The following is a 22,906-nucleotide window of genomic DNA, read 5'->3' as shown; positions in this document are numbered from 1 at the left end:
ATGTATACATTTCCTGTTTGATAAAGGTTAAAAAATTTCTGAAGTAAACATGTAATTCAATGTGAGGTCATGTCAACAACATAACATACTATACTACTGAGCAACTAGTTGTTAAAGGGTCAGTTCACCCCAAAATTAAAATGACCCCCATGATTTATTCACCCTCAAGCCATCCTAGGTGTATACATGTTATTTCAGACCAAGCCTGCAGTCTTCCTCACAGATACTGAAGCTTTCGCGCCTCGATCGTCCCCCGGTGACCGGTCCCAGTATAGCCGTCCCTCTGTGTTTTCTAATGGACGCGAGGCAAACTTAACAATAAAATTATACTTCAAATATTTTTCCCCCAAAGTTAGTTTATGTCATTGAAGGCAGTTATCATCACAATGATTTCATTTCAAGTGTTCGTTTTTAAAATAAGTTTAGTTTTAGTTAGTTATCTGGTTTAAAAACGGGGGGGGTGACGTCATGATTGACAGCTGAGATCGACGTCTTCACGGAGTGAAGTTGCCACTGAGGCACTAACAGACCTTTTTTGGAATTTTTGGGAGCAGATTGGAGCTTTAGCTTTAATTTATTTTCTACATTTCCATAACTGTTTATTTCACACCAACATAATTCATTGTTCTGCATCTGCGAGAGTGTGGGCGGGCTTTTGATATCGCGACTGTACTTCCTGCTCTACTTCCTGCTCTCTATTGCGCAATTCCGGTCTCGAAATCGCTACTGCGCAGACTCGGTCCCAAGATGTAAGCGCCGTGCAGGCCGCCTGAAAGCTTCAAATATGGCAAGCGGAAACGGATGTTGTTGAGTCGTCCATATTTTTTACGGTCTATGTTTCAGACGAATACAATCAGAGTTATATAAAAAACATTCCTGGCTAATCTAAGCATTATAATGGCAAATGGCTGGCCAAAATTTGAAGACCACAAAAGTGCGTCCATCCATTACAAAAGTAATCCACACGGCTCAGGGGGGTTAACAAAGGCCTTCTGAAGCCAAGCGAATCGATGCGTAAGACAAATATCCATATTTAAAACTTTATAAAGTAAAATATCTCGCTTCCGCCAGACCGCCTTCCGTATTCAATTTTCAAAGAAAGTGTAACACCACAGTTCGAAACGCTTATGCTATGCCTGACATCATGTGTTACTCCAGTTCCACTTTGTCCGCTAGTTAAATACAGAAGACCTGGCGAATGCTAGATATTTTGCTTTTATGACGTGTTAAATATGAATATGTTTCTTACAAAAACCCATCAATTTGCATCAGAAGGTTTTTTTAACCCCCCGAAACCGTGTGGATTACTTTTATAATGGATGGATGCACTTTTTTGGGCTTCAAATTTTGGGCTGTCATTCACTGCCATTATATAATGCTTGGATTAGCCAGGATATGTTTTAATATAACTCCGATTGTATTTGTCTGAAAGAGGAATGTCATATGCACCATGGCTTGAGGGTGAGTAAATCATAGGGTAATGTTCATTTTTGGGTGAACTATCCCTTTAATGACGTATTTAAAAGCACATCAGAGATGTGTCTTCTGTGTGCGCGGTGAAAGAGGAGCCTTGACTAATTCATGTTTCCAGCAAATACACAAACACTATCAAGCCAAAAATAAACCTAAATAAATCCGAAAGCTTTATGAGACAAAAATATCCTCACACATACTTTAACAACTCCATAAACTGGATTGCGTTACGAGCCAAGCCCAAGCGGTGCTTTGTGAAGCAGCCTTCCAATACAACACACAATGCCCCTGTCGATGGTAATGTGATTAAAAAAAGTCGCTGTAATATCACTTTGGTCAAGTGGATAGTCACACTGGATACCAAAAGCCTGCATGCTATTGTTGACCGAGTTGTGTTCCGCACACACAGAGAACGATAGGGGATTCATGCCCATATTTTACTGTGGATGTCATTTCAGAAGCTTGTAGTGTATGTGGCCAGTATATATTTTACAGTAAGCATTGTGCTGCTAGTACTCCATTCCAAACATAACCAGCTTCCATAATGGCAGCTTCCATAATGGCAGAAAAGCAGCTTTAGCACTGATATAAACTGTCCATTAGGTAATGGACAAGCTTTATATGTCTGCTCACAATCGGTGAGAAACTCTTGATTAATACCGGGGATGCTTAGGAAGGGACGGCTCATTTTACAGCTTTCATTACCTCATTTATCATCAGGATCTTGAGCTCTAGTATTTCTGTGTACTCTGTATAGAGTACCACCATACAAGCGCTGTATTGTTTTGACTATTGCACTCATGAACTTATGAGTTAAATAGATAAAGTTCAGCAACAAAAAAAAAAGGTTGGAACAGTTTTCTTTTTAAGGTGAACTATCCCTTTAAAACTGTTATTTTGCTTATACAGTGGTAAGTAATGATATTGTCCAAGCAAAATTATGATGATTCAACAGCAGCCTACTGTAAATTATCAGATTAACCGTATAAAGCTCAGATAACTGTAACGTTCAGGTTGAGACGTGACTTTGTATAGTAAACATTGACGTCATGTAAAATAATACCCTTTCATTGGTTTGTGAGCACAAGTTTCTTATCACTTAGAATTCATTTTGCAGAGTGGTTGCCTGATAAAAATTTGCATTCCTGAATCTATATATCACATAATTGAGGTCGCTTCAACTCGCGGACATGGAAAACAACCCTTCGGGAAAAACGCAGACTTGGCAACACAGTGCAGTTGAGCTCTGTTGACATTTGACAACTAACGTTATGCGTCGCTCCATTGCTCTGATTGGTTGTAGGTCTATCCAATTGATGCCTTTTCTGATTCGGTTAAAACACGCCCCATTATTACAGCCCAATGGAGAAGTTTCAGACTCATATTCTGACTAGAATTGAGTATGACCACGTCAGGCTAAGGCTTATCTAAAGAACCTTCCTAATTAAGAGTTTAAATGAAAGTTATGTTGCTTTCTGACTTCTCTTCTTGAACACTTCAAAATTAACCGTCTGTGTCTCCCATTAGGTGAACTTTGTGGTGTGCCAGCTGTTCGCCCTGGTCACGGCTTTCTGGTTCAGACTCTACCTGCACCCTAGTAAGACGAGTCCCTTCATCCGCCATGTAGTTGCCACCCTGCTGGGCTTCTATTTGGCCCTCTTCTGCTTTGGCTGGTGAGTGTTTGTCTGCCTCATCGCTCATATATCTCAGATCTTTCACATTTGATCCATAGCGGCGTCATTGATAGCCAGTTAGCGAGCCAATCAATTTATAATGAGGCTAAGGATTGCTGGCAGAAGACCAAAGTCTCCTCAGCAGCTACGCTGTGCGCTGCATGGTGGAAAGTGAGACGCTCTGATGGTTTGTAGGCCTCTTTATTGATCTGTACATTTTTATAGCAACACATCGTTAGTGTAGAAACTCTGTCCATTTTTAAGGAGGGCTGTCTTTAGTGATGGGGAGTCGACTCCAAAAGAGTCGATTCCTCGACTCTTAATAGCCCCAGAGTCGGGGTCGACTCCAGTACAGGAATTGACTCTCAGTGTCGACTCTTGCTGTGTCCGTAATCGCTCTTGTTTACTGAATGTTTACTGAATCTCTCATCTAAAGAACATGGCAGTTGAGTGCACTATAAGCAAGGAGTGAATGAAATGAAGCGATCCGTGAGGTAATACACTGACGTAGGCCTAATACACCGCATCAGAGAGCTGTCGTATAAACCTTCTCACACACATTTATTTGAGGGCTTACTTTAGAAATAGAAAGCAATCACAGCGACTTTAGTTTTTAATTATGGGGTTCCTCCATGCTAGCTTTAGTTTAATTGATGGTAAGCTATATATTATTGCAATAAATATGGATTTGGTTTTTCCATGGTTAACCATGTGTTCGTTAAACTAAACATAAATCATAAAATATCAAGAAGAAATGCATCAATAGTGTGCCTTTTTTATGTTTAAATTAGTATATTTGATGTAAAATTGGTGTTTAGATTTTGTATTGTTTGGTGTTTTATGCTTGGTGTTTTGTTTGTTATTTTATGTTTGATGTTTAGATTTTGTTTTGTTTGGTGTTTGGTGTTTTATGTTTGGTGTTTTGATTTTGTTTTGTTTGGTGTTTTATGTTTGGTGTTTTGATTTTGTTTTGTTTGGTGTTTTATGTTTGGTGTTTTGATTTTGTTTTGTTTGGTGTTTTATGTTTGGTGTTTAGATTTTGTTTTGTTTGGTGTTTTATGTTTGGTGTTTTGGCTTTGTTTTGTTTGGTGTTTTATGTTTGGTGTTTTGGCTTTGTTTTGTTTGGTGTTTTATGTTTGGTGTTTTATGTTTGGTGTTTTGATTTTGTTTTGTTTGGTGTTTTATGTTTGGTGTTTTGGCTTTGTTTTGTTTGGTGTTTTATGTTTGGTGTTTTATGTTTGGTGTTTTGATTTTGTTTTGTTTGGTGTTTTATGTTTGGTGTTTTATGTTTGGTGTTTTATGTTTGGTGTTTTGATTTTGTTTTGTTTGGTGTTTTATGTTTGGTGTTTTGACTTTGTTTTGTTTGGTGTTTTATGTTTGGTGTTTAGATTTTGTCTGTGTCAAAATCTAAACTTAGTATGTATGTGATTTTGTGTGTATGTGCTTTTTTGATGATTTTGTTTTTTTGTTTCGTCAGATTTTTTTATTAATGTTTGCTGTTTTGTTTTTGTTCTGTCGGGACTGAACCATAAATGCAGTCGGGACTGAACCATTAAAAATACACCTTCTGTGCTTGTTAGTTCTAATTCAATTAGAGTTTATCATAACATAAAAGCTGCACTGAGATGGAAGGGATCGTTAGTTAACAGGTAAAACAGTTGTATGCATTGTATTTTCAATGTGGCCTTTAATAGTTTAATGTTACTGTGCAGTTTATGAATTATGAAATGGATCGGGAAAAGCAACCACCTTTTCCAAAGCCTTTCGAATGTTTTATTATAAAATGAGGAACAAAAATATACTCTTCCTTCCTTTGTTTAAGGATTTAATATACAGTGTGTTCCAATTGTTCGAAATCACAGTGAAAACATTGTGAATTTGTTTTTGTTTTCTTCTGATTGTTAACAGTACTTTCTACTTATGGAGTGGTGAAGAGAGATCCCCTCTGTAAAAACCATTATCTCTGAACCTGGTCTTATCCAGTGTTTACATTTCTGTTCTGGAAATGTATGAATATTTAAATAATTAATAAAATAATATCTTATTTGCATATTTAAACTTAACATTTCAGAAAAACTGTAATACAAAACTTTTTTTTTTAAAGTAAAATAAGTCTTATTGTACTTTAATAATTTAGGAACCTGTGGTGATATCGATTATAGTCACAATCTTACCCTATTCAAGCCAAATACTTTTAATGATTCTTATTATATATATGAGTGTCTCAAATATTGTATGATATAGGTATTTTTATATACTGATAATATACTTTTGTAATGACACATTTTGTACTAAATCAGAAAAAAATGCAAAGTAAAAACATTAGACTTTTAGACCTCTGTTTGTGTTTAAAAAAAATAAAAATAAAGACAGACCACATTTACATAATCAAATCACAAGTTTTTGTCACAAGGTCAAAATATGATAAATTGCATTAGTGGGAGTCATGCTTAAGCTGGCACTTGTTTAAAAACATCTGACCATACAGAGTCTATTAGAGCTCTCTGAGCAAAGGTCAGTCCATCTGAATCAAACAGGAAGTCATTAGGCAATGAACTTGACAGCAAGAAGAAGTTAACCAAGACATAGCAGACACTAATGTGTGGTACATGCCCTTTTTGGAACAAGTTTTTTCCCCCTCATATAGTAAGTACCAATTGTATCAAGTAAATATCTTCTCTATTTGTGTGGCTGGGGGTTTCCCTTCCGTTTTAGACCGTCAGCTGTTCTGGTGTGATGTGCTATCGTCACATACTCAGAGAGTTTTTTTTTTTTCTCTGTACCCCTCTCTGTCTGGCAGAGGCTCATTTACTTTCTTAATGCGAGTTCCAGTACAGCATGTTCAGTACATGTTATTGCATAGTAAAAAAAAAAAGTGTTATCTTAATCTTTCAACAAAATGCAATAGCTTGCCTCACCCCTCAAAGAAAATTCCAGTGGTTAAGATAGTTCCAGCTCTATTCTGGTACTGAACACCCACTTTTTGCAATCTAAACAATTCCAGGTGGATGAAATCTAGCCACCCCCCACCCCTTTCTTTAACCTGTTTCTCCTGTTGGATATTGTCGATTACAGCCTTTTATGTAGGTCTACTCGTTATGTTACAAATTTATTTTTGCAACATGATTTTTTTGCAGCAGCAGTTAAGCAAATGAGTTTCGTATTTGCTAGATTGCAATATAGACAATATAATGCCAAATATACACTCCAAAAAAGTGGCTTGACGAAGCTATACCACTTCTTTTGAGATCTAGGGAATTTGGAGGCCAAGTCAAGACCTCAAACTCATTGTTTTGCTCCTCAAACCATTCCTGAACCCTTTTTGCTTTGTGGCAGGGTGGCTATGCAGCCTCATACACAACAAACTGACGCACTGTGTATTCTGACACCTTTCTATCAGAGCCAGCATGAACTTCTTGAACAATTTTAGCTACAGTAGCTCGTCTGTTTGATCGGACCACACAGGCCAGCTTTCGCTTCCCACGTGCATCAGTGAGCCGCGCATGACCCTGTCGCCGGTTCACCACTGTTCCTTCCTTGGACCATTTTTGATAGATACTGACCACTGCAGACCGGGAACACCCCACAAGAGCTGAAGTTTTGGAGATGCTCTGACCCAGTCGTCTAGCCATCACAATTTGGCCCTTGTCAAACTCACTCAAATCCTTATACTTGCCCATTTTCCCTGATTCTAACGCATCAACTTTGAGGACAAAGTCTTCACTTGCTGTCTAATACATCCAACCAACTAACAGGTGCTGTAATGGAGGTGTGTGTGTGTGTGTGTGTGTGTGTGTGTGTGTGTGTGTGTGTGTGTGTGTGTGTGTGTGTGTGTGTGTGTGTGTGTGTGTGTGTGTGTGTGTGTGTATACGCACGCATGTATACACCTGGTCAACTGCTTGTTAACGCAAATGTCTAATCAGCCAATCACATGGCAGAAACTAAATGCAATTAGGTATGTAAAACTGGTCAAGACAATCTGCTGAAGTTCAAACTGAGTATCAGAATGGGAAGAAAGGTGATTTAATTGACTTTGAGTGGCATAGTTGTTGGTGAAAGATGGGCTGGTTTGAGTATTTCAGAGACTGCTGATCTGGGATTTTCTGTCTGATTTTATTCAGAAACTCAATTCTTTCCTGTTCAAACTGACAGCCTTGTTTCATTGTTTGATACAGTTTTATGTCAATACTCCTATCATTGATATCCTCTTCTCCTTGTGCTTCATTTCAGGTATGCCTTACATTTTCTGGTACAGAGCGGTCTTGCTTACGGCGTTATGATCTTCACAGGTGTGGAACACATGCACAAGTGAGTACCAACCTCAAAATCCCCTACACAATCAAACAGCCCTGCTTCCAGTAACAGAAACAACCTCATGTCAAATCAAAAATGTATTATGGAATTGGTGCTCTCAATATTGTTCAAACCATCCAGTTCACAATATAACAATATGAGTTAGACCTGTGGTTGGTTTGTTGAAGACTAATCCATGCCGCTCTCACCAATCCATTTCATTCTTATCAGTAAATAGCTCTAGGGCAACGAGTGTCTGTTTTCATTATTGTTTCCACAAGTCGTATGTTGAGTGACAGCTCCCTCTGATCTGGGGTCAGATGAATGGATGTGCTGGACCATGTGGTTTGCACTGCTGCTCAGGGCAGTACCAAAAATAACCAGTGCTGTTCGATAGTGATTACTTTTGAAACCAACCATCAACAATAATGTGTATAGTGTGTACTATATATTTCTGAATAACAGGGACGTGATTACCCCATATCGGAGGGATTTAGATAACTGTACTAGACCACCTGACCTTGGCACATACATCAGAACGCAGAGACAAAAGTCCTGCCAGCTTGGTTTGTGAACTTCGGCTAGTTAAAAGGTCATTATGACAAGTTGACCGTCGGCCTCCTGCCCAGATGTTTGCATAACTGATGCATAATTATTATACATGGAGTTTGACCACTTGAACTAAATACACAGAGCAGGTATAGCGCATAGATAAATGTTCTGGGTTCAATACACCACCTCACATTTACCTCTGGGGGGGAAAAAATCATAAAAACCAGCAAAAATCAATACTGGATATTTAATTGTGCATGCTCATTTCCCTTATTTTTACATTTGGTTTCCCTTTGCCATCCTCTAACACTCAGTTAGAGTTCATCTTTAAAAAAAAGCAAAACATTATAACAACAATAATAGTAATAGCATTAAATGTTAAATTAAATATCTTACTGTAATGTTGTAACACTTAAATTATTATTATTTTTTAAATAATTTAAACAATAGTATAGAATTTTCATATTTATTGGTTATTGGCTATAACATAAAAATATTTATCTTATCGGTATCGGCTAGAATTGTAATATCAGTGCATTCCGACTTACCAAACAAGTCTTTATGAAGTTACTGTATATTTATGAACTTAAGTCATAAACCTGTTTTAATGCCATAAATCTGATTTTTGCATAAGAATGCCAAAAATTACATACTGTAAAAATGTTTTCTTTTCTTTTTTTTTTACAATTACAATTTTGCAACAATACAAAAAAAAAAAAACATTGCATTATATGTAATTTTACTTTAAAATGCTATCATATTTATGATTTTTGAAACCTATGAAAGATCATATTTATTGGGAAAAACATTAAAGGAACACGCCAACTTTTTGGGACTTTGGCTTATTAAGTGTATCCCCCAGAGTTAGATAAGTCCATATATATTATTCTCATCTCCGTGCATCCCATAACTCAGTATGACACGCAATCCCGCTAGCCTAGCTTAGCACAAGGACTGGAGGTATATGGCTTCAGCTAGCCTACTGCTCAAAAAGTGACAAAATAACGCCAACATTATCCTATTTACATGTTGCAATGTGTATAGTCACAGCGCGTACAAATAACAAGGTTACATGAGACACAGCTATCTTATAAACATATAAATACTGTGGACTATATTCTCAGAAGGCGCAGCACTGCTCCACTTCTGCGGAGTGATTTGCTCGCAGGACATGAGAAGCCTCTCGGTGAGAAGCAGAGAGTTCGCTCAGAGTTGGAGTAATTGCTAGATAGTTTACAATCATGGGTGTTCGCTGTATTGTGAAGGCCCGCGACAATAAACAGGGAAGACCAGGTAATACAATGATATTCCATAGAATTCCAACCCAAAACGCTGACCTGATGAATCGATGGCTACTTGCTCTGGATATAGACCCAAACACACCTGTAGCCATCATCAAGTGCTATCGGGTTTGCTCTGAACATTTCACAGAGGACGACTATTTCGAGAAAAAAAAACATGAAATGTGTGCTGAAGGATACGGCCATCCCATGGATAATATAGACAGGACAAAGCAGATCACCCGCGGTAAGTGTTCCGTTATGTTTTTTAGATGCGTAAGTTAGCCTACTGTAACAGAGCCGTTAGCTAGATCTAATAACGTTTATGACACTGTTACATGAATAGGGTGGTCACTACTGTATTGGACTTTTTCCTGTGCTCCATGTATCCCCTGTAATGTTAGTAGTGTGTTGTCATGAACGCGCTCTGTCACAGTAACAAATGAGCGTTGCTAGAGGTAATTCTCTGGACTGTAGCATTTACCTTGCTAATGAATTAGGGGGGATTGGCAGTTTTTATTAATTTATTATTATGAAAAAACAAACAAACACTTACTTGGTGGACAGCTGTCCATTAGGTTCACTTGGTATGGGGCGTTTCTTCCAGTTGTTTTTGTCACAACGGGAGAAAAAAATCGACAACTGCCGGGTGTATTAGGGACATTTCCACACATATTGTGTTCGTTCTGATTCTCCCCTCAACCTCAGTCTGATCGGCGTTTTGTCTATTTGCTTTCAAAGTTTGTAACTCCTCGTCTGTGTATTCTGGCTCAAAAAGAACACCGCGGGGCTTCTCATGTGCTGCGAGCAAATCACTCCGCACTCCGCAGAAGTGGAGCAGTGCTGCGCCTTCTGAGAATATAGTCCACAGTATTTATATGTTTATAAGATAGCTGTGTCTCATGTAACCTTGTTATTTGTACGCACTGTGACTATACACATTGCAACATGTAAATAGGAAAATGTTGGCGTTATTTTGTCACTTTTTGAGCAGTAGGCTAGCTGAAGCCATATAGCACCAGTCTTTGTGCTAAGCTAGGCTAGCGGGAGTGCGTGTCAGACTGAGTTATGGGATGCACGGAGATGAGAATGATATATATGGACTTATATAACTCTGGGGGATACACTTAATAAGCCAAAGTCCCAAAAAGTTGGCGTGTTCCTTTAAAGGGACATTCCCAGAATCACATATGATTTTTTATTTTTTTATAATCAACTGTTTCTTATTTTTGTTATCAGTAATTAGTTAATTGTTATTACATGTTAATTGCATTATTTAAATTTCATGTATGTTACCATGATGTGTTTTAAAGTTTTAAACTGATTTGTGTTGGTATTTTAAGATGAAATCAGATTTTGATAGAGATATGTATATTAACATAATTTATAGATTTCATGGGCACTCCTGCTAGTTTGTCCCATAGACTTCCATTGTAAGTGTAAATGTGATTTTTACAATCTAATGGATTGAACTCAGGACATTAATTTAACCTACTAGACTTTTCATTACTAACCTAAACAAACTAGACCCTGAAATGATGCATTTTGAACTGTAAGCGCATTTTGAAATGTGTTAGGTCACAGTTATCTGTAGTTTGCACCAATTTTGAAACAAGTCACTTTTCCTTTCTCTTGACCGTTTGTTGCTTTCGTCTAAGAAGGTAAAAAGCAGAAACTTCTAAACTGTTGAAGACTGATAAGATGAACTTGTGCAGGAGTCTGTGGGGATGATAGAGACATAGACTGGCCCTGTTCCCTGCAGTGAGCACAGAGAGCGCATTAGGGATGCAGTGCTACAGAACAGACCTTTTGAAACTCCAGTCGGTAATAGAGTGATGCCATGCTCCGCTGCTCAGGGGAGATGAGAGGGCAAAGCAAAGGATGAAGGGAAATTGAAAAACAGGGGTGGAAAACCACTAAGGAATGCAAGATGTGTGTGAGAGAAAAAGCAGAAGTATCTATTTTGAGAAGCTCGCATTACTTTACTGGTTTATTACCTAGAGTCATTATGTCAGACTACCAATAAAACTGGAATAGATTAGCTGCTGAAATTATAATGCAAACATTTTATTAAATAAAAAACGTAATACTTCATACTCTCCCTTCTCTAGCCTTAAAGGACAACTCCGGTGAGAAATGACCCTAGGGGTAATTAACAGATGGTTACCGAGTTACGTTCTCTGGGATGTGTTTTCATGAAAATGTAATGTACACGAATGTAAAGAGTTTTATCTCTAAAAACAGATTAGCTTATAACGCTTGTCTATGGGGCAAAGGGTAAGTGAAATTAAATCGCTAGTTAATACCACTAACAAGGCTCAAAATAGCCTCACACTAACACGGGAGCATAATGAGGGTCCCTACATGCAAACCGAAGGATTGAGAACTTTGTAAGTGTACAAACAGTTTAATAAGATACTTTATAAACACAGTACATTATGCATTTACGGACAGGCGCCATCTTGGAAAATAGTCTCGACGAGTCAAACCACGAATGCTGGTTAGAAACACAGAGAAGGCCATGTGCACACAAAAAATAAAATAAAATTTGCTGCTACTCCAACCATCACTGTCATGACCCTGTCATATCACCTCAAATCCCGAAGGCCAACAAGATTGCAGTCAGTGACGTTTACCTGATCTGGGGCCGGATTCACAAAACATTCTTAAGAATAAAATTATTCTTAACTGCCAATTTCTTCTTATTTTCTAACTTAAGAAAATATATAAGAATATTTTGTATTCCCAAAAACTTTTCTTAAAAATGTTCTTATCTTTTTTCTTATGATTGTTCTTAAGATAAAATTTAAGAAGTATTCATATTCACGAAAAGAATGTTCTTAAAAATCATCGTAAATAACTTATTAAAGTTAGGATAACCTCCAACCTATCTTAAATACCCAAATGTAAGGCCCCGTCCACACGAAGCCAGCGCTTTCCCAATCCGATCTTTTTTTCCCCCTCGTTTCAAGAAATATCTGCGTCCACACGAAATTACCGAAAAGGACTAAAAACGATGTAGTTTGCATGCCAGGCCAGTGTGTGGCGCTGTACTTCTGCCACAGAAATACACTAAAAACAGAGAAGAAGAGTTGTGGCTAGCAGGGGTATAACAGTGGTCGGAGGTGAGGCAAAATCTCACAATAAAATAGCAATAAATACATTTGCTACTTAACAGATGTGTTTTATTAATGCCTACACCTACCCCAACCCTAAACATACCCTTACAATAAAAGATGTTTAACCAATTCATTGGGTTGTTTCAAATATTAAGCATTACAACATAACAGTAGCTAGCTAAATATATGGTACTAAATAACTAATAGTACCATATGGAAGAGTATAAAACCAGCAAAGCATGCACCAACCGGCAGGACAATAGCGGACGAGAAACTCCACATCCAATTTTCGTGAATCCAGCTCTTATTGATCTCTATTGACCGCTTGATTCTGTGAACATCAAAATCAGGAAAGTTTAAGAATACAGAATAAATGGAGCATGGTAAACTTTCATACAGAGGTCTTGCTTCCACATTCAGCTTCATGTCAAATATGTGAAGTCATACACAACACAGAACCACCTTTTATAACTGTGCGACTTTCAGCTTCTGCTCTGAGAGTTAAAGAGTTTTGGTGGAAGGCCGTTCTCTCGGGTCTTGTTCTATTGCACAGTGGTGTGACTGTCGCCCGTTTCATTAAAAAGGACACGTTTATGATGTGATTTATTGCTTTAATATGTTACCACTCAGGCATGTAAGAGAAGAATTTTATAGTGTAGAGAAGACCCCCCCCCCATCTAACAGCTGCTGATAACACCTCACCCTTGTGTCTCACCTTTGTAAATCATCATCTTGAGACTGAGTGTGGTGGTCATTGCCAAATGAAAGTGGGACCAAAAAAGAGAGAGAGAGAGAGAGAGCTGTCCTCATCACGGGTCACTGGAGCTCTTGTCTGACTTATTGGAGATGAATGGTGTATATGTATATTTATAGAAGGGCTACTCAAGAGTGTGAGTCCTTGAAAGGCAGTTTATAGGCTTCTCTCCAGTTGAGACGGTATAAAGGGAAAGAGGCAAAAGAAAATCAATAGGTGATGCACATTATGCACAAAATGGCACTGTTGGAATGCAACTTTTTCTTTTAAGGAGGCAACTGCTTTTTTGAATGGAGATGGCTGTATTTAATTTAAATACTGTTTTAAAAGAAAATGTCTTATTTAAATGCAATTATATATTTTTTTGGCTTTGGTTGTTTCCATTTGTTGAAAGTTATCGTGTGACTGAAAAGATTTGTTTGCACAGATCACTTTTTTGGCACTGATTTAGTGTTAGAAAGTTAGTTTGCGCTTTTGGTTTATTAACTGGGAAGGGCTCACTATAGGCTATATTGGTTTCTAGGTTGTTGCTGAGGTCCAGTCGACCCATCAGAACACATGGAGGGGCTTCGTGGAGACCGGGATTAAACAGCATTACTTGCTATGTTTCCATCTTAAGTTGCGAATTTAAACGTGCAAAATTGGAATATCACACAAAATATTGGTAAATAAAGCACCGTTTCCATCCAGTGAGTCGAAGAAAACAAAATTGGCACTGCCTTCTAAACTGCCACTAAATATCACTAAGAAAAGTAGGAGAAGTATAAAAATATATACATTGTTGTATGTATCAAAACAATTACGTCTCAGAGACGTGTTACCTATCTTGTTTTCGGAACGCAAAAAGTTCTGGGAGGGAATTATACTGAACCATGGGGGTGTAACAAACACTCACCATCATATGATATTTAAGCCAAAGTAATGGAGAGGTTTTTTTATTTTTTACTTTTTTATTGTTATTAAAATAATATTAATATTATGGTATTATTATCAGGACCCCCTATATATTCCCCCATTGCATTATACATTATATTCAACATTTATGTATTTTTGTTTAATATACATAAAACCATCTAGAGCTTTGAATAATCATAGCCTACTAAAACTAAATGTGATCTGGTGATTTAAATGTTAGACACTTAGATGCACTTAGACAATCCACTAAAAATAGTATACCATCCGGGCATGTTTGTTTTACTATGTTTAGTATGCTTTGGTTTTGTGATGCATGTCCCGTTGACTGTCCCACCACCATTCAACATTGAGAAGCAGTCCATCTTCTAACTGTACAATGCTCCCTGTGCAACTAGAAGAAAACCTCCACACAATCTTCCTATAGAATGCTTAAACAGAGGAAAGTCTCTACACACAGTGCTGCTCAGAGCTCTGATGAAGGGCCTAGTGTTGAGACAGAGCCGGCACCGCCTCTGAATACTGGGAGTGGGACTGTAGACATGTTAAACCAGCTTTGTTTGAGGCTAAGACAGAAACTACAATGCCAAGAATTTGCCCACTGTTGCCTAGTGAGGAATCGGGGGACATGGCTATTTGAGTCAGAGACCTGAATGTAACATACCAAACGTTCTACAGCTGTGTGTGGCTTTTGCTTCAAACTGAGGCCCTGCTGAACATCAGTGGGTCTTTTGATAATGTTCAGTGGCTGTTAACTTTCTTTTGATGGTGTTAGGGGACAACCGTTTAGGGCCCAAGACTAGCTGTGAAGAATGAAGACCAAAGACCAAAAGTCAGGAGTGCAGTTAATTAAAGAAAAAAATCCTGAAGAAAAGTTTGCAATTTCATCCGCAGAAGGCAGCTTCAAGTCTCACAAGGAGTTGTAGGCCGTGCTCTCCCTCTACCTTCTTTCGTACATACAATTTCTCAACAGCTTTTCGAGATCTAGCTACGTCATTACTGCAGGTTGGATGATTCTGATTGGCTAAGAAAAAAAAACAGTCATAGTAAATTTCAACACATTGTCAGTTATTCAGATGCACGTCATCACTTGGCGCTTTCAAACCGGAATTAGGCACGTTGTGACCTTCCAGGTCTGGAGCAGGCACCAGCTTGCCCAGAAAACAAGTCCTCCCATCTCTTAGGATGCCCGTAATCCACCTCCAGTACTGATCCGTAACACAGAATGCTACGCACGTACACAGAAACACAGTTTCTTTAAAGTTGGAGCAACAACTGAAAACAATATAGTTCTCCAATAACATGTTCTTCTCCTCAGAGAGAAGTACAGGCAATATGCATCTTTATTCTTTAGTGTTTCAGTAAAAGGACATAATATAAAATATAGTATAATATTAATATAAATAAAAGCATATAATTCAGTCAAAATGAATGAAACCAAACATTTAAGAGAAATGATTCAAACTAGAAGAAATTGTTTAAATCATCATGGGAGAAGATAGGATTTGGACATCACATTACATTTATAAATCAAAGCCTATCCTCCTACATATTAAGATGATTTCAGAATCCACCCCATCAATGGTTAATATGCTGAATAAAAGAGCAATCCTTATTGGATTGTGGGAGGAAGTTAGTAAGTCGAGTTGAAATTATGGCACGAGTCTGATAGTGTTGTTCTAACATGTAGCTTAAGGCAGTGATGTTACAGAGCAGCTTTGATCACTCTCTCCACTCACAAATTTGTTGTAGTATGCAAATAACTTGCATAATATCGGATATCAGATGTGAGCTATTTGCAGCAAAGTGGGGACTGGCTATTTTAAGATAGGTGGTGGCTCTTGCTATAATTGACATTTCTTCCTGCATTTAAATTAAATAAAATAAAAAAAAGAGGAATGCATTCTAATATTTATTATTTGACTAGTTTTGTTGTTCTCTTGGTCTTTTTATTAAGTCAAGTAAATAAATCAAAACCATAATTGAACTGTAAGTAATGTTTTTTTCCCCTGACAATTCCGCTTAAATTGTTTTTCTGTTTGTCTATTTTGATGTTGAAGGGAATTTGTTGCTTACTGAATACTGCACAGAATATACTACTGTACACTTAAATAGATATAAAATAGTTTTACAACAATAAACATTCCAAACAGAAATATATCATCACCCTTATGTTATGTTGTGGGTCAATTTGACCCATTTAGATATTTGTGTTGTTGGAAATACCGCTTTTCTCTTTTGACATTTTGTGACCTTTTCTTATTTAGGCTCATGAATGTACACTGAAAAAAAAAAAAAAAAATCTTTACTGCTTGTTCAAATTGCTTAATTAAAATGAGCTAAAGCAACACATTTGCTAACTTAATTTGATTGTGTTCAGTCCACTTAAATAGAAGTCAAATTAATGTTTTCTTAAAGGACAACTCTGGGAATTTTTTAAGCTTATCTTGATCATTATACCTTTTGTGAGCACAGTTTATAGAAAAAAAAACCGAAAAAAAAACGACTTGGTGCTTGCAACACGGAGCTGTTACAGTTAATGCCCAGAGCCCCCACTCACCTAAATGGCAGTTATGGGGGCATAAATGTAAAAGGTTTCTTTGTGCCTCTCAACAGACATAAAATGCAATTAAAATGTCTGTCCAACATGAACAGGTCCCTTACATGACAACGAGATGCGTTGAGCTTTCCTGTAGCTCAACCAGTAGAGCGTGGCGCTAGCAACGCCAAGGTCATGGGTTCGATTCCCAGGGAAAGCAAGAACATACAATAATGTAAATGTGTACCTTGAATGCAATGTAAGTCGCTTTGGATAAAAGCGTCTGCCAAATGCGTAAATGTAAATGTAGCCACTTAGCCATTGTTTAAATTCACCTAAATAGTGTTTCAGATGGCTAGCTGTAGTCTTGCGCTGAAGTCCCGTGGGAAGGTGGTTGTAGCTGAAAAATAAGGCAAATAGTCCAGTTGGGAAGAGCGTTGTGTGTGTGTAAAGCATGATTATTTTATTACTGCTCATCTTTCCTCAAGCCGTGTGTGCCCAAATGGAAGGATAAATAAAGTTTACATTACCTCCACAGTGGTCGCACCTGAGTTTGACCACGGAATGGCATTTTTCTTCAACCGGCCCCGCTGTGTTGTGTCTGTGTAAGTCAGTCATCCTTGTCGAAGTTTTTCCTGCAAATTTCCGCATTCTGTTGCCACAATTCGGAAAGGCACAAACGTGAACCATTTCTTCTTCACTTGTGAGCTGATCGTCACTCTAGTGATGTCCGGTTCACGAACTAATCTTTCTTTTTAACCGGTTCTTTTTAGTGAGCTGGATGAACCAGTTCACCAAATCGGACTGAATCGTTCTAAACGGTTCGCTTCTCAAATCAGCGCTGATCCCAAAAGTTACTTTAGTTACTCACTTTCTGACATGAGTGACAGTCCCTCCGAATAGAAATAAACGAATGTCTTGAATTATATGTTGTAACTCCAACCGTTCACTGAACTGAGACATGTTTTGCTAAGAGATCTGATTAACTCACTAGCAGCTGATACTGAGCATGCGTGTGTAGCTGAACATGCAGCGGTTCTCGGATCAGCAGCACATAATCGAAAACTATTTCTTTCGGACATTTTCAAAACTGAGAACCGACAAGCCAATGAGCAGAGCCTCTTCATACACGAGTCACGACGCTCTTCCCAACTGGACTATTTTCTTTTTTTCCGGCTACAGCAGAGTTCCCACGGGACTTCAGCGCGAGATACAGCTAGTCCTAAGGAAGTCCTAAGGCAACTGATAAAACTTTATAAAATCAAATTTTAACTGTTCTATAAAAATAATAATTTCTTTGGACTGCCAAAAGTAAGTCAATAAAGAGATGTCGAAACTACTTGGGGGTTATTGGTCATGCAGGAAATGGAAGGTTGAGTTTAGTGCTTTGCATTGTGGGATACAGTATTTTCACACGGTGTGGTTTATGTATACTGCACTTTTTGCATACATAACATTTGCATAGTGCCCACAAAATACATACTGCTGAAATGAAGTAGGCCTAGTATGTGGCATGTTGTACTAAATATAGCCTTGTTTTTCAACACTTCCCTTCTTTTGCCTTCTTCTCCATAGGTACTGCTTTGTGGTTACGCTGGGATATCTCAGTTTCTGCCAGGTCACCAGAATCTTTGTGTTTGACTATGGCATGTACTCCGCAGACTTCACTGGGTAAGTTATTCTGCACTATAATCAGTAATGAAAACTAAGGAAACATTTTTACTAGCTGAAATAAAATAAAATAAAACAACATTAATGGGAAAAACTAAAATAAACTAAAATACATTTTATTATCTTCAAAACTAACAAAAATTCTAATTAAAAATTACTTCGGTTTTTGATATGATCAAATTTGCCTGCATTAAACATGATACTGTCACTATAGCAATAACACTGGGTTGTGTTGAGAAATTAAATTATATAATTATACTACTTTAGTTTTGATTACTGTTCATAAGTTTGGGGTCATTTGGGGATATTTTTTTGTTGAAATAAATTGATACTTTAATTCAGCAAGTATGAAATTGATTAAATTCATCAAAAGTGACAGTAAAGACATTTACTTTTCTATTTTAAGTAAAAATGTTAAGACTTTAAGTAAATGACAAAGTTTTGTCATTTCCATTCATTAAAGAATCCTAAAAAAATGTATCAGGATTTCCACAAAAATAAAAAGCTATTTTAAATATAAAAAATTGTATTGTTTGACCAAATAAATGCAGCCTTAGTAATACTTATTTCAAAAACATTACAAACTTTTACTACCCAAAATTTTGAACGGAAGTCCATAATTTTATATAAATATTAAAAATATAATAAAATTAAAAACATAATAAATTGAAATAAGAAAACAGTGAACATTTCAAAAGCTAGCAGTAGTATAGTGACAACTAAAAAAAACTCAACTATATTCAAAGGACTGATTCGACCACAAACTAAAATCATGTCATCATTTACCTACCCTCAAGGTGTTCTAAACCTTTATGAGTTTCTTTTAAAGATATTTTAAAGAATGTCGGTAACCAGACAGTTGTCGGTAGCCATTAACTTCCATTGTAGGAAAAAAAATCAGTATCTACCGTCTGGTTCACCGACATTCTTTAAAATATCTTCTGTATTTAACAAGAGAAAGAAATTCATTCAGGTTTAGAACAACATGAAAATGCGTAAATGATGAAAGAATTTTCCTTTTTTGGGAGAACTATACCTTATACGTTGTGAAAAGATACCTTGTGCACCTCAAAATATCTCCTTATAGACTGAACATAAGGAGGGAAAAATCTGGAGAAAAAAATGCTTGCATTCAGCTTTAGGCCACTACATCAAGACTCCAAATTTGCGCCAATGAAATATACATGTTAACTACACAGAGAGCAAGTATATCAGGGCTAGTTTTACCTCAGGATCAAAACGGAGCCGAATAATTTACACCAAGTTGAGCTCAACCCTTGAGATGCTTTATGAAGATGTGGTCAGTACAGCTGTATAAATAATAAATGTAGAATAGCTTGGTTTGATAGAAGTGAAAGCCCTTATGTACACACTCAATATCAGGTGTGAACAGGATCAATCTTACATACACACTTTCCTTTCCCCTCTCTCTCCAGGCCCATGATGGTCATCACACAGAAGATCACAAGTTTGGCGTTTGAGATTCATGATGGTATGTAATCCCATTCCCATCTGCATGGTTGGAAAGCCTCAATAGTGAATGATATTATAAAAGTGGCATGATTTCTACCTGAAATCTTTCTGCAGCTCCATTGTTTCTATCTATGGCCGCGTTAGAGGCTCTAGGTCTAGGTATTACATAAGGGCTGTTAAACCCTGCTGCTACACCACGTCCTCGTATGCCATTGATTTGTACCATTGCTGGCGCTGCACTGTAGTGAGTGGGCCAAAGTAGTTAGGGCTGCCAGCTGGATGTTGCACTTCACAGTCCAACACGCTATATCGCTTATTATGCAGCTTATTATGCAGAAATCTGTTTAATGCTAATTGTGCTGCATCACCACATCATTTTTGCATAATCTGGATCATTGATAAAGGAGAACGAAGGCGATTTCAAGTTTAATGGACTTTCCTTCCACTGGGTGTGTTTAAAGAGATTTTTTCATTCATCCAAAATGAAAATTTAGTTTTCTTTTTTTGAGCTCCAAATCAGCATATTATAATGATGTTTGTGTAACGCTGAAGACACGGTCATCACAGAAATAAATTATTTTAAAATATATTCAAATACAAACACATTACTTTAAACTGTAATAATATTTCACACTATTATCGTAACCTTTGTATAGTTATACATGCACATTTTAGGAAATGTCTTTTTGTTTATCATAGGCTTCAGCCTACACCCTTTTTAGTAATTAGATATATTTCGTAAGTCATCATGAAAAATTGTCTTTGTGGACGGAGATACATTTTGTTGAATTGAATTGGAAAAAACACTGTATTTTTGATCAAATGCATGCAGCCTTGAGCCCCTTTCACACTGTACGTCGGACCCGCAATATTCCCGGAACATTGCTGGGTCGCCTTCTGTGTGAAAGCAACCACATCCCGGAATTGATTACCGAATTGAACCCGGGTCGGGGACCTAGTAACATTGCGGTATTCGACCCGGGACGAGCGCTGTGTGAACAAAAGCCGAAACTAATGCCGCAACGTGTACGTAGTTATCGTGCGACTCCTAGAGCTTGTTTTTTCAATAATACAACCCTGCAGTGCCAGAAGAGCTAGTCGGTGTTTTAAACGCAGAGAGTGTTCGTATACAAAAGAAACTAAAATTAAACAAGCAGAAATGTGCGCAAACTGGACACAAGTCGAGACCACGGAGCTCCTTACTATCCGCGCTGAAGCTGAGATCGCTCGCCATTATACGTCACATCAGGATGTCACGTGTCAACTCGATCCGGGACCGTTACGGGTTGTGTGTGAAAGCACACATATTACGTTATTTCGCTGGCAGTGTGAATGGACCAAATCTAGCGGCCCGGGAACAAATGCCGGGTCGCATTATCCGTGTATTTGCTGGAATCGCAGTGTGAAAGGGGCTTTAGTGAGCATAAAAGACTTCTTTCAAAAATCATTCTTAGGGCCCAGTCAGACAGAATGAAAAATATGTGCAATATTTCTGTCTAAATTTCCATTACACATACGCGACAACGATATGCCATTTGACCCGTCACGTCACCTCCACTGCGACAGTGCGACTTTAGTTGATGCCTCTCGTAGTCCAGTTGGAGCGAGCATTACAGGAGTATATCGATGAAGCAAAAGTAAAGTTGGTGAGTGGACGGAGTCTTTAAAGGCACCTTTAAAGGCCCATTCGTGACACTGTTGTGATGTTGAGAGGTTGAGAAAGCATTTTAATTGGAATGATTTTAGTGTGTGTGATTTATCACTAGGACAAATTGGGTAACGGGCCGAATATTCACAGATCTGGGCGGGTGCGCATATAATTTTGATATTTTCACGAATCAGGGGTCGAATCTGGTGCTGAACTTTGCAGGTTCGGGCGGGGGCGGGTCTTAAAAAATGGACCCGTGCAAGACTCTGGTCAGAAGTTCAGCTCAATCAACTCTGGGGTGGGAGAAACGCGAATGACTTTGGGCGCTTTCCTGCTCATTTTCCAATCTTATAAATGGAAAGGTGGGCCTTCCATTGTGGTGATGTTACCTTGATTAGACTGACAGGACAGCTGATTCGGGGGTTGCCTTGCAACATAAAAAACCCACAGCACACTGCTCTTTTCTAAAAATATCAACCAAAAAAAAGGCAGTGCAAAAAGGCAGCGCCTCACGTTTTAAACCTGAAAAATGCAGTCTGATCAGGACCTTACTGAACATTTGTTCGATCTTACTAATCCCAAAGGTTGCAAATGGTCTTTTTTTGGGGGTACGAGATTTTAAAATAGTGTGTGTCATTAAATGGTACTTTTTTGTCATTTTTGAATCTTGTCAACCCCTGAACATCAGGTGATTTCATTGGATGGAAAAGAGCAGCTTTGAATTTCTTGCAAATACCATCATCCGTGTTCCACAGAAAAAATGGGTTTGGAATCACATGAGGAGTAAATATTGACAGATATTACATTTTGGGGTGAACTATCCCTTTAAGCACAAAGAAATGAGCAGCAGAGGAAGCATGATGGCAGGAACCCAAGGGAAACCACTCTAGTTTTATCAACGACTGACAAATCTCCCATATAAACAAGGCGACTGATAAGAACTAGATTGCACGCCATCCTGGCACAGTTTTTTAGTTACTTTGTTCATACACAGAGCTAATTGCTGTGAGTCACTTGTCAAACAGAGGCGGCATCACAGTCACCACATTTCCTTTAAGGGTTTATGGGAAGTTTAAGAGAGCACAGTTTCTCTGAAGCAGTAGCTCTCAGAACAGCTGGCCGAAACTGCAGTGTGAGCTGCCTCCGCATGACTTGACGTTAGCTCTGCATACCCTGCTCCACTGTAGACATCACATATGACATATTAACCCATGCGCTTTAATGAAGTTATGCAACGGTCTCCTCCCTCCACCACTTTATGGAGAACTGAACTTAGAATGAAAGTGTGGCACTCTGATAGTTTGTCAACTGAACTTTGACCTGCGAAAGACTAATGTTTAATCATTTTTAATCAAATCAAATCAAATAAAAAAATATTTTAATTTCTTTTTTACTTATGATGTCGTGGATTTACTGTGCAATTAGCCATGGTTCTGTGTGTCAAGAAGGGCTGTGATAGTAAGTCAAAGGTGTATTCTACCATCATGTTTCACAGAATACCAACGAAAAACAAGGAACT

The 22,906-nt window shown here is 37.9% G+C and overlaps 1 protein-coding gene and 1 non-coding gene across 2 annotated transcripts in view; both read left to right on the top strand.

The window, feature by feature from the left end:
* mboat2a (membrane bound O-acyltransferase domain containing 2a) overlaps positions 1-22,906 on the top strand; it is a 71,340-nt gene that overhangs the window by 24,685 nt on the left and 23,749 nt on the right. The window contains exons 2-5 of the mRNA XM_067455362.1: positions 3,001-3,146; positions 7,377-7,454; positions 18,171-18,266; positions 19,703-19,758. Of these exons, the coding sequence (XP_067311463.1) occupies positions 3,001-3,146; positions 7,377-7,454; positions 18,171-18,266; positions 19,703-19,758 (376 nt within the window). The remainder of the gene's footprint in view (positions 1-3,000; positions 3,147-7,376; positions 7,455-18,170; positions 18,267-19,702; positions 19,759-22,906) is intronic.
* On the top strand, positions 16,741-16,815 carry trnaa-agc (transfer RNA alanine (anticodon AGC)). The gene has a single exon. It is a non-coding gene; the product is annotated as a tRNA-Ala (tRNA).

This window comes from Pseudorasbora parva, chromosome 10, assembly GCF_024679245.1.
Source record: "Pseudorasbora parva isolate DD20220531a chromosome 10, ASM2467924v1, whole genome shotgun sequence".
Classification (NCBI taxonomy): Eukaryota; Metazoa; Chordata; class Actinopteri; order Cypriniformes; family Gobionidae; genus Pseudorasbora; species Pseudorasbora parva.
Note: the sequence above shows the minus strand (reverse complement) of the source record. Positions and strands in the feature narration are given on the sequence as shown.